Genomic DNA, 12,887 nt, shown 5'->3' with positions numbered 1-12,887 from the left:
TTAAAAAAAAAATAAATAAACATTAAAAAAAAAAAAAAAAGCGAGTGCAACTGAACAGACTAGAGTGAGGTCCGACTGCCAATAAGAGGCTGATCTGATCTTGAAGGAATCCAGCCCCGCTGACCCCAAACCTGGCTCCTGCCACGGCCCTCCCCAGAGCCCAGCCCGACACAGAGCACGGGAGGGGCCAGGCCCCCAGCACCACCCTCCACAGTGCTCTCCTTCGCCGGCCCCCCCGAACCTGCAAACACGCAGGGCTCGGAACACGTGCCAGGGGAGGACGACGGTCTGGCAGCCATGAGGGGGACAGCCCGGGGCGTCCCCTCCCCAACCACACGGGTGCCCCACTTGCTGAGTAGGGAGTCCGCGGAGGCGGCTCCGGTCTGAACAGCAGGTGGCCCCAGGCCCCGGAAGCCTGCCGATTCCAGCTCCCCAACGGATGCCAGAGCCCAGCCATTTTTCGCTGGTACGGCGATCAGATTTGCAGTCTCATCTCGTGGCTGACCATCACTCCGATGCGGAGGACAGGAGGGCAGGTGGGGAGTCACGCCGGTCATTCATCCAACACCCAGCTGCTCTACCGCGTCCCCAGCTTCCCCTCGGAGTGAAGGCAAGCGGGGCCTCTACCTTATCGATGCTCGCATCACCTGGCCTGCCACCCACTGGCCACAACCGGCTGTCCACTCCTCCCACGTCACGGGAATCCCAGGCTCAGGCGAACAGGCGCGTGAGCAGTGGGCAGCCTGCAGACAGCTCTGGTGCACAACCATTTGTTCCCAACCAACATCAAGCCTCAATCCTGCCCTGTGTTCTTAGAGACTGCATACATGGTTTTTATAAAGGGGTCAGGGCCTGCCAAGGTCACAGGGGGCCAGGACGGCGGGCAGCCAAGGGAAAGAGCCCCTAAAATGCTCAAGTGCCTCCAAACGTTTTGCAGGGGGGTTTGGATGGGCAAATCCTCATTATTTGACCTAAGTTAGAAATTGCTTTTGCATTTTTACATGTCGTTTCAAAAAATGCTTTACACAATTTCAAAATGTATTTTTTTTTAATTTTTAAAAAATGCTTATTTTTGAGAGAGAGAAAGCATGAGCAGAAGAGGGGCAGAGAGAGAGAATCTTAAGCAGGTTCCACACCCACTGTGGAGCCCGACATGGGGCTCGATCCCATGACCCTGGGATCATGACCTGAGCTGAAATCAAGAGTCGGACGCTCAGCTGACTGAGCCACCCGGGCGCCCCTCACATGATTAAAATCCAACGTTCACAGAAAATACTTTAAGCCGTGCACGCACACACACACACGTGCATATGCACACGCTTTCTATGCAGAGCCTGCTGACTGTTTCCGGAAGGGAACATAAGAAACCAGTGCCAGCGGCTGCCTCCGTTATAAGAGATGGGGGGGGGGGGGGGGGGTCTCATATTTATAATACCTCTTGCAGCACGTACGTTTGTGCTGTTCTCAAAAATACCAACAGCTTTTTCGGTTTTCAGGAGAACTTAGTAAACAACACTGAGATAAACTACAATTTAAGAGAGAACCTTTCTCCCCTTTAATTTTGAAACGAGCCTTTTTTGTCTAATTGCATCCTCCCCCTAAGAAAAACTTATTTTTTTCACTCTGCCGGCTGTGGTTAAGGCAGTCTGACTATGAAACAGCCCGCTTTCCTCCGAATTCGCTGTCAAACTTTCCTCTGCACAGGCCTCTGGGGACGGCCCCTGGCACAGCACCTTCTTCGTCTTGAATCTCCCCCTCGCGGGGGGGGGGGGGGGGGGGCCCGGCCTGCGCCCACTTCTCTCCCAGGCACTGGCGCGTCGTCTCCCCGCTCTGCGTGCCCACGGCCAGCCTCTCATGAGGCTTCTCCCAGGGCACCGTGGGACCGGAAGCCTCGGCCGGGTGGGCCGCTCACTCGACGGGCCCCAGGACGGAGCCGAGGGCAGCGAGAAGCTGGAGCCAGGCACCCGCTCGGGCTCCTCACCACAGCGTGGCCTCCCCTGAAGCCACAGGGCGGTGGGGAGCGGGTCCCCGCACCACCACCCGGCGGCGGGGGGGGGCCCTTCCTGTGGGTGTGGCCTGAGCCCACCCATGCAGCCTTACCCTCCACGGGAAATACTGGTCTTCCAGGCGACCGATGCCCAGGCACCCTCGGATGTTCTTGCCCCACACAAACAGCTCTCCTCTGTCTGCAAAGAAAGGAAAACGGTAGCTCGGTTGGGGCCAGGCCAAGGGCAAGTCTCCAACAGGGGGAAGGGTCATGAGAACAGGCTTTCTAGGCACCCACAGGGCCCGACGTGAACTCTCAATTTCTCCCAGGCGTTCACGCTTTCCTCTGAAGGGAACAGTTTACCGCCACCAGAACACGGCCAAGCCCAGACCCGCGCCGTGTCCGTCACGTGGGAGGCTGGCACACGCGTGGGGCTCTGGCCACAAGCCCACTCTTACGCACACCCCGCTTCAAATCTCAAAAGCTGAGCACCCTCAATCCCCGGTCATGCCCTGGCGGAGTGAGGAGTAGGGCGATGTATTCCTTGCCTGGGTTTCTCTCTCTCTCGGGAGCATCTGGTCGAGAGCTACAAAGTGACCAGAGCCTCTCTGGGCCAGGTCTTCGTCTGTGTGCTGGGAGCTGGGACACAGCAGTGACCGAACACACACACAGTCCCTGTCCTCATGGGGCTGGAGCTAGACACAAACAAATGAGCAGAACTCACTGTAAAAATGCAGGTTTACAAACTGTAAAACATGCCGTGAAGGAGGACAGACAGGGTGCCGTGGAGGACGGCCGGGAGACAGAACCCAGACGGGAGCTCTGGGAATGCCAACCTGCCCGACGGAGCCCCAGCCCTAGCAGGGCACCGCCCAGAGCCCAGCGCTCGCTTTAGACTTCCGTACACACCAGTTTGGGGTGCTCTGTGACACAGAGAAAAGGCTTTGGTCACGGGGACTAGAAGAAAGGCCACGGAGAAGCCGGGACGACAATAATCTGGTCTGATTAAATAAAGAATCCTTTTGTTCCGAGCTGGCAGATCCCCCTGATCCGACCATCCTCCTTGGTCCTCCGCCCTCAGATGCGATGTGTTCAACAGACCCAGTCAGTCTGGGCCCCCAATATGTTAGCAGACCTCAGGGTAAACCCAACGCCGGCTCCCAGCTGGGCCCGGGGGCAGGGCAGAAACCCAAACTCCGATGCCCGCCCCCCCCCCCCCCCCCCGCTAGGGACGGTGACCCCCACATGGAGAGTGGCCAGGTCTTGGGGGAAATCTAGACGGGGAATTCACTTCAAGGAGACCCACAATGGCCACACGGCACGACCACAAACAGAAAACAGCCGCCCCCAGGCTCACACTCCATATGGATTTCCGGGCAGGCGACTCTGCACACAGACGCAGAGGCCTGAAAACATCCTGCGAGACACATCTGCACTGCCTCCAGAATCCGTCCACACCGATGCTTACTTGCTAAAAGCAAAATGAGCTTCAAAACACTCACGTGACTCAAGACGACCCAAACTCACCGTCCCAGCCCAGATGCTTGAAGAAAAAAAGAACACAAACCAGCCAACTCCTAACCGCGAAACGAGAAAAAGGGCTTCTAATTGCAAAGAAACCGCGAGTCTGCTTGAGAATCACAACACGAAACTCAGTTCAGTCTTCCTATTTGACTAACGTGGGCAAAGTGAACCAGCAGTCGCTGTGGTTCAAGAGAAGCACGAAAGCTAGAGGGCCACAGAGGAACCGGATGCTTCGCGGCCTCGTAGTCTGGCAAGCCTGTGCGCAAACCCCGTCTCGCCTCCCCTCGGTCACGCTCCTGCCAGCCCTCCGGGGCACTCGGGCAGACTCACCTCCACAAAACCACAGGAGGGCCGACAGATCTGCCTCTTGCCACCCCACACGACCGGTTCCTAATTGCCCGCCGTGGGCTCGCCAAACCTCCGCCGGTTTCCGCCGGCATCCCCAACACGCTCGACGGTCCCTCTCCCACCACCGCCTGGGATCCTCTTGAGAGAACTCACTTTAACGTTAACCCGACCACAAACCAAATGAACCAAAAACACAACTTTGGGATGAAGAGAAGGTACACATCATACGTCCCCAAGCCCAGCAACTCTGGATTAGCCGCTCTCTTTAATTATCCACGCAGAAACATCACCCCACTGCCTGGGGAGACAGCTAAGCTCCGCCCGTCTTTGGGGCCACACGGGCCCGGTCACTTACTGGTAAGGGCGGCAAAGTGGCTGAGGCCGCATCGGATGAGGGAGACTTGGACTTCTGGGTTGAACTCCGTCAGGCCAAAGAGGGTGGGTGGAATCATTTCTGGAAGTGCAGTCTCCACGAGGTTTGGTCCTTTCCCGAGAATTCCGTAGCCCCAGACAAAAACATGTCCTTCTCCTGCATCACAGCACAAACAACGGTCAGTAAGGCAAATCAAGTGCAGCCCGCCCTCGCTAGAAATTCGGACTGTACCACCAAGACGCATTATGTCCACATGGATTCTTTTCCCCCCTCCTTGCTTGGCAAGAACATACGGACAGATACTTAAAATAATGTTTCTTTTCTCCTCTTTCTAATTCTTGCTTGTGGCGAATGTCTAGCCGGCTAGCCCACCTCAGGATACAAATTTCCCACATCTTGAGGGTCACCTGGATGGGCCCAGTTCATCAATCACGCAGAAGCCCCACCATGAGCACAGGGGAGGCCCAGAAGGATGGTTTTCCCCACACTGACACTCTACGTTTCAAACGGATCGGGAGACCAAGCCAAGTACACAAAGAACCTGTGGCCCGATTTCTGCAAGTCTTAGAAATGATTCTTTTCGTCATAGAAGTTTTTAATGCTCATCAGCGACCCTAGACACTTAATCCCAGGGGCACAGGCCTCGGTATCCAGACCCTACGGCCCTTCTCCTATCTGCCTTTGTCTCCTGGCACAGCCTCGCTGGGAAGGCAGGGCTGAGTCTCTGGCCGAGGCTACGGGAGCCGGAGACACAGCTCGGCCCCTCCGGAGGTCTGCTGTAACGGGCCAGAGTGACTGTGCCCTGTCGCTGTCGATCTGTCCACATCTGAATCACGACTATTACCTCCTGCCAACAAGTCAAGCTCTCCCTCTAGTAACTGGGCCCAGTCTAGCTGGACCTTCCCAGGGCCACGCTGCCCTCCCTCCCTCCGGCTAAGGTCTGTGGCTGTGACGCCAACGGACACTGACCCTTCTCCCGCCCAACCCACTGGCCATAGGAGGGTCTCACCATTTAACACCGCACAGCCTGTGCCACCGCACGCGGCCTGCTTCACCCTGCCCACTCCTGAGAAGGGCAAGCACCGGGGCACGTTCACCTGAAGCAGAGCAAGAACCACGCTGTTAGGAAGGCAAACTCGGGAATGTTCCGTCTTGTGGACAAAGCACGGAAGTCCCGGTTTGTTCATTCAATCTACAAATATTTCCTGAACGTCCAGGATAAACTAAACATCTAACTGGGCACTGGGAATTCGACAGGGAACAGGAGACTCGGGCCCTCTCTCAGAACGGAGTCTGGTGGAGAAAGCAGAAGCCGGTCAAAATTAACATGAAATTAATCTGCGCTGAGGAGAGTCCAGGGTCTCTGAACGTCGGGGAACCTGATCTAGTTTGGGGGTAGGAGCGGTCAGGGAAGGACCAGGAAGGCTTCATTTGATCCTGTGACCTGAAGGATGAGCAGAGCTAACCAGGCAAGGGGAGAGAGGACATCCCAAGGAGTGGAGATGGCACGTGCACAGGACACCTTCGGGGAGTCTGAACAAGGTCGCAGTGGCTGAGCAGACGGGGGAGGGGGGATACGGAGCATGAGCTGGTGAGGAAGGAGGCCAGATCGGCAGGCCCGTAGGCCACAGTAAGGAGCTGGTCTCTATCCTGAGCACAATGGGGAGCCAGCAAGCATTCTGGGTAGAGAGGCAATGTCAGGGGACATGGGAGCCAGTGGAGGACGGGGATGTGGGGGATGTGCCTGCATTCTTTGGTGGATGTACCCAACTCACAGCGCCCAGGGACGGCCGAGTGGAAATGGCAGGTGACGCTCACAGATGCGTGACCCTGAAGAACAGTGTGGGCCCAACGTGTGAGCTGGGGAGTCACTGGCACACAGCCGGTAACTGCAGCCACGGGTGCGGGTGAGACCTCTGAAGGGACCAGACACAAGGAAAGGACCTCCAACATGTAAAGCCCGGCACAGGAGGAGCACCAGAAAACGAGGCCAAGAAGAAACGACGAGGGAGTCGGGAGGGTACTTAGGAGTCATTAGTGGGGCCCAGGGAGGAGTGTTTTGTTTTGGCTTTTTTTTTTCAACGTTTATTTATTTTTGGGACAGAGAGACAGAGCATGAACAGGGGAGGGACAGAGAGAGAGGGAGACAGAATCGGAAACAGGCTCCAGGCTCTGAGCCATCAGCCCAGAGCCCGACGCGGGGCTTGAACTCACGGACCGCAAGTTCGTGACCTGGCTGAAGTCGGACGCTTAACTGACTGCGCCACCCAGGCGCCCCAAGGGAGGAGTGTTTTAACAGACAGTCAACAGCTCATGATCAGGGTCAAATGCTGCTGCGAGGTCAAGATGGATAAAGGCTGGGATATGTTCTCCAGAGTCTTGGCTATTATGTGAGCAACATGAAGGCCCTGGTAGCCCAGTGAGAGGCTCTCTGCCAAGTGAGAAGGGTGGAAGCCAAGTGGAATGGACTGAGGAGTGAGGAGAGGGAGACAAGAAGTGAATGTGGCTCTGAGAGTTGGCCCTAGAAGTGGAGGCAAGGGTGGGTGGAGATAAGGGGTGGGGGGTGGGGGGGAGTAAAGATGGGGGAAGGGGCAGGGTGGGTAGAGATGGGGGAGGGGTGGGGGTGGGACAGGGGTGGGTAGATATGGGAGAGTGGAGGGGGAGACGGCGGGGGGCGGGTGGAGATGGGGGAGGGGGCAGGACTGGGTGGACACCAGGAAACCCACACAGGGCTTCTACAGACAAAGGCCACAGGGGGTCAGGTGTAAGGACGGCTGGGGAGGGACCAGTGGAGAAGGGGAGGTTGAAGCTATGGGGAAGAAGGCCCAGTAGATGGAGCAAAGCTCCTGAGAAGGCGGGAGGAGACAGGACCCGGGCCCAGGGCGGGAGGCGCCTTCCCCCAGCCCCGCCCCCTGCTACAGAAGGGGTGGGCCTGGCTGGAGTGTAAAGGGCTCCGCTGGGAAACTGGCGGCACTCCCATCTGACAACACGTGTTTTCTCTACTAATCGGGGGCCAGACACGACACGAGGGTCAGGGGTTTAGAGGATGAGGTGCTGCCCACTTAGCTCTCCAGCAGGACTTGGTGTTGGTGCCTCCACCGAGGCCGAACCCCGGAAAGACAGACCTGAAGTGCTTCAGTGGCGGCCACGAATCTTTTCGGAGGTACTTTCAGATGCGGACAGCTGGAGGCTGACAGCCCCTCAGCTGACTCAGAAGGAACAGGCGGCCTCACTGATCCAGAAAGCGCCTGCCTGGACGAGGCGAGGCGGTCAGAGGGTCTCTCCCTGCCCGTGCTCTGGCACGACGCACTCGGCACACACCGAGGAACACGCCAGCACAGGGCCTCCGGGAACACCCCGCTGCCGTCACCGACAGGACGAGGCTCGGGCCACGGTTAGAGTTGGGGCCGCGGTGGGCTGCTTCCAAGACCCGCGCCCCCCGCCCCCGCCACGCACACCCGGGTGTAACCCTGCCCTCGTGTGGGGCTGGACCCCCCGACTGGCTTCCGACGAGCAGAGTACCGGGGAAAGCAAGGCGAGGCCACTGCCAAGACTAAATTACGAAACGCTGGCTTCTGTCTCACTGGCACTCTCTCGCCCTCTCCTTTGCCTGCTCTGATGAAGGCAGCTGCCATGTTGGGAGCTGCTACACGGAGAAGCCAGGGACCAAGGGAGCTTTAGCCAACAGTTAGTAGCTGGCTAGCCACCAGCAAGCAACTGGGGCCCCAGTCCAACAGCCCACGAGGATCCGCATCCTGCCGACAAGCACCGGGGTGGTCCTGGAAGCGGGGCTTTCGCCCGCGGAACCCTACGATGCCTGCAGCCTTTGGGGGACCAGGGCCAGAAGACCCGGCTAAGCCACCCGTGGATTCCTGACCCACAGAAACTGTGAGGTAATGAATGTGTGTTGCTTTAAACCCCTAAGTCTGGGGTTTAAACTAAGTTGGGGTTTAAACATATCGCTGATATGCAGCGATAACAATGCCACGACACCGGACGTGTCCCCCACAGGAAGGCCACGGGAGCCATTTTTCTCAGCACCGGTAACAGGAAGTGCAACACTCTTCCCGAAAACAGCATTTGTTTGTCTTATAGAAACAAAGAATCATTTACATGGGTACGTTTTCTTCTCTGCTTTGGCTACTAGGAAGCTCAGAACCAAACCTGCAACTGCTTCTAGCCGCTGTGTCGGACCCCAGGGAACGCGTTCTCCTCATCTTCTTCACTGGCTTTTAGTTTCTCTCTGTGATGATCTCTTTATCAATATACATTTAAAACCCTCTGTACCTTGTCAGCAATTTGGTGATATTAAGGAATAAAGTATGTTTTTTAAATAGTCCTTATCTTTTTTTTTTTTCAGTTTACTTATTTATTTTGAGAGATAGACAGTAAGGCACAGGCAGAGAGGGAAAGAGAGAATCCCAAGCAGGATCCACGCCCAGCATGGAGCCTGACGCGGCACTCGACCTCACGACCTCGAGATCATGATCTGAGCCGAAATCGAGAGTCAGACGCTTAACGGGCTAAGCCACTCAGGCACCCCAGTCCTTATCTTTTAGAAATATGTATGGAGACTTTTATGGATAAAATATGATGTCTGACCTGAGCCTAGGTGGCTCAGTCGGTTAAGCGTCCAACCCTTGGTTTCGCCTCAGTTCACGATCTCATGGTTTGTGGAGTTTGAGCCCCGCCTCGGGCTCTGGGCTGACGGCGCAGAGCCTGCTTGGGATTCTCGGTCTCCCTCTGCCGCACTCGCTCTCAAAAATAAATAAGTAAACTTAAAATATATACACAGACCTGGGATTTACTCAGAATAATCCAGGGCAGAGGAGCAGATGGCAACAAATACTGGCCATTAGGGCATGGGGCTTTTTTTTGGGGGGGGGAGGGAGTGCGGCAGGTAATGAAACTGTTCTGGGATTAGCCCACTGCACAACCTGGGACTCCGCTAAAACCCACCAAATTCTACACTTGAAAATGGTGAATTATATCTGTTTTCTTCTTTTTAAATGGGCCATTAGTTGGTAATCGTTCAACACGGGTGAGAGATACATAGAAATTAATCATGCAGGGAGCTCTACTTTTGGTTTTTATTTGCAATTTCCCTTAACGTTTAAAATCCTGCCGTACTGTACGGACTGCGGGTGACTCCCTTCAGTGAGGAGGAGGGCGCGGTGACCGGAGAGGCCACGGGCAGTGGCTTCTGAAGTACTATGAGTGTCCCACTGCTTGCGGCGAGGGGGCGGGGGACACAGGCGTCCTCATCCAGGTGCACACTCAGGATCTGCACCCTTCTGGGGCACACATGTTACACTGCAATAAAAAAGCACAGGGCGACCCCATGGGAATGACATGAACAGCCTCGTACCCCTCGTGAGATGGGGTACACGGCCACACCTATCAGCCTGCTCTAGACCAGGACTATCGCATCAAAGGGTTGGTAACGATGGCTTTGAACCGATGCTTTCTTTCCGGACTCCAACGAGATGGCCAAGAAGAGGCGGTCTTACAGGTGGCCAGGCCTTCACAGCCTGAAGGCCACCCTTTGCTGAAGAACTTCTTATAAACACCCTTAACGCTTCGTCGTCTCCAAATCCCCCAGCCCGGCCGTAAGCGACCGCATACCTGCGTGGAGTCCGTGACAGAGGCCAGCTGCAGGTACTCGGAGTTTCCCCAGCCGAAGAGGCCACCCTCAGCAGACACGGCCAGGCAGCAGTCACCGTAGGTGGCAAGCTGGACGACGTGCACCCCGGCCAGGTCTCCGCCCAACTTGGTGGGTACGCTGGTGATATTGTAGTGACCCAGACCTAATACAGTGGGGAAGCGTTACTCTCGATTACCGACTCTTGGGACACTTTCGCAGACTTACTGCGCGCCAAGCACAGTTTTGAACGCTTAACAAACATCAGCTCGGAAATGAGAATCTGCCTCTGCACTGTCTGCAACCTCCTTCCCCGGGCTCACTCAGTGCAGGATAAACACGTAACAGTCATTGTTTATTCGTAAAACCCTTGAGACGGAGTCTGATTCATGCGAGAAACCTCTGTGAGACAGAATACCACTACAGTGAGACCAGAAGACCCTATGACAACACACACAAAGAATTCTCAACCAGCAATCTCTAATGTACTGCTGGACTTGTGAGAAGATAAAGGACGTCTCCGAGAGGGTATCCCACCTCAACCCCCCAACATCGCCCCCCGAAATAACAGCAAACCGAAACTGGCAAACTGGCATGGCAGAGGAAAAGACAGGGCTGGCCAGAGGATATCAGGACGCATATCACTGCCAGCACTGTGATGGCGTTAAGCCCTGGGCAGACCAAGGCAAAATGCACAGCACAGACTCCCGCTTTAAACCAGCGGATGAACAGAAATGTTTATTTCTGTAAATAAACATTTTTTAAAAACAAAACAAAAACAAAAACACAGGGGTGCCCGGGTAGTTCAGTCCACTGAGCGTCCGACTTCGGCTCAGGTCATGATCTCACGGTGTGTGGGTTCCAACCCCGCTCTGGGCTCTGCGGTGACACCTGTGAGCCTGGAGCCTGCTTCGGATTCTGTGTCTCCCTCTCTCTCTGTCCTTCACCCACTTGTCCCCCCCTCCTCTCTCTCTCAAAAATAAACATTTTTTAAAATAAAAATAAGCCAGGCTTCTGCAAAGGGACCCAGAGCAGCATCAGAATGGCAGCACCCTTTAGCAACAGGTAAAAGCAAATCCGAATCCTCTCTGGAGGAAAGCATCTCCAGTTAAGGCCCTGAGAATTTCCACCAATTCAATTCAATGAAATATGAGCCCACAGTCAAAACTTACTAAACACATAAGGAAGGATGCCCCTATGAGTCAGAGAGTAAACTGAACCAACAAACTACCAATTGACGGCCTCCGGGTTTCAGACCCGGGGATTATGATATACAAAATAAAAATAACTCTGTGTGCAATGTTTACGCAAATAAAAGCAGGAATACGAGGCTATCGAAAATGGCCAGGTACATCTGAAAAGGAAGCAATAAGAAATGAAAAAAAAGACAGTTAAAATTCAAAATCCAAACAGATGGACAAAAAGGCAAGCCACCGTCTGGGAGAAAACACATACAACACTAGAACTGCAAAGAATACAGATGAGGATAAAGAATTCCTAAAAATCAATAAGCAAAAGACACATAAGTCAACAAATAAGCAAAGAACACCATGTACATTTCAGAGAAGAGAAAGTAAGACTGGCTTATAAACGTGTAAAACGGTGGTCACTCTCAAGCAGTTTTTCGGAAAACGAAATTGAAACCTCAATGAAATACTATGTCACACCCACAAGACAGGGAAAAACTTCAAAGTGGACGATACCAAGCCCTGACGAGGCAGTGAAACACCACCCTGTGGCTGGGGGTGACTTATTACAACTATTTTGGAAAACAACCATTTGAAAACAGCTCTAACCCACGGCCACTCAAGGCATCTTCACGAGAGCGATGAGAGCTGTGGAACACGTGACCAAGGAGACAAACAGACGGCCCCGGACGCACTGCTTGACATGTAACAAAAAGTTGTAAACCATCCAAACATCCATCAACACGAAACTGAATAAATGGAGGTATATTCCGTGGTAGGATGTCATCCAGCTATAAAAATGGACTGCATTCAGCAAAGAAGCAGAATACAAAATCAACACAAAGAAATCAACTGCCTTTCTCTACACTAACAATGAGCAATCCAAAAAACAAAATTAAGGGGCGCCTGGGTGGGTCAGTTGGTTACGCCTCTGACTCTTGATTTCGGCTCAGGTCATGATCCTGGGGTCACAGGATTGAGCCGCACAGTCAGCACCTGGGATTCTCTCTCTCCTCTCTCTGCCCCTCTCCCACTTGTGCACGTGCACACATGTGCATTCTCGTTCTCTCTCTCAAACAAATATTTTTTAAAAAAAGAAAAAATAATTAAAGAAGACAATTCTATTTACAGTAGCATCCAGAAGAATAAATACTCAGGAATTAACTCAACCAGCAATGTCAAAGACGTGTACAAGGAAAACTATGAAATACTGCTGACAGAAATTAAAGAAGGCATAAATATGTGAAAAGACATCTTATGGGGGAGCCTGGGTGGCTCAGTCGGTTAAGTGGCCGAATTCGGCTCAGGTCATGATCTCGCAGTCCGTGAGTTCGAGCCCCGCGTCGGGCTCTGTGCTGACAGCTCAGAGCCTGGAGCCTGTTTCAGATTCTGTGTCTCCCTCTCTCTGACCCTCCCCCGTTCATACTCTGTCTCTCTCTGTCTCAAAAAGAAATAAACGTTAAAAAAAAAAAAGACATCTTATGTTCATGGGCTAACAGATCTAATATTGTTAGGACGTCATTACTATTCAAAGTGATCTATAGACTCAGTGCAATCTCTAACAAAATCCCAATAATGCTTTTTACAGAAATATTTATCCTATTATTCATACGAAATCTCAAAGGACCCTAAATAGCCAAGTGATCTTGGGACGACTCACACTTCCTGATGTCAAAGCTGCAACAGTCCAAACAGGGTGGCAGTGGCATAAAAGACAGACGTATAAACCAACGGAATAGAACAGATAGCCCAGGAATAAGCCTTTGCCTTTATGATCACGTGATTTTTGACAAGAGTCCCAAGACCGATGGGGAAAGGGTAGTCTTT

At 53.7% G+C, this 12,887-nt stretch overlaps 1 protein-coding gene across 2 annotated transcripts in view; it reads right to left on the bottom strand.

Annotated features, from left to right (window-relative positions):
* Positions 1 to 12,887, bottom strand: part of RCC1L (RCC1 like) — a 35,087-nt gene that overhangs the window by 4,371 nt on the left and 17,829 nt on the right. For both annotated transcript variants that reach the window (XM_043559871.1, XM_043559872.1), the window contains 4 exons: positions 9,858 to 10,039; positions 5,242 to 5,329; positions 4,215 to 4,388; positions 2,101 to 2,186 (listed from right to left, as the gene is read on the bottom strand). In XM_043559871.1, the coding sequence (XP_043415806.1) occupies positions 2,101 to 2,186; positions 4,215 to 4,388; positions 5,242 to 5,329; positions 9,858 to 10,039 (530 nt within the window). The remainder of the gene's footprint in view (positions 1 to 2,100; positions 2,187 to 4,214; positions 4,389 to 5,241; positions 5,330 to 9,857; positions 10,040 to 12,887) is intronic.

The sequence above is a fragment of the Prionailurus bengalensis genome, chromosome E3 (genome assembly GCF_016509475.1).
Source record: "Prionailurus bengalensis isolate Pbe53 chromosome E3, Fcat_Pben_1.1_paternal_pri, whole genome shotgun sequence".
Lineage (NCBI taxonomy): Eukaryota > Metazoa > Chordata > Mammalia > Carnivora > Felidae > Prionailurus > Prionailurus bengalensis.
Note: the sequence above shows the minus strand (reverse complement) of the source record. Positions and strands in the feature narration are given on the sequence as shown.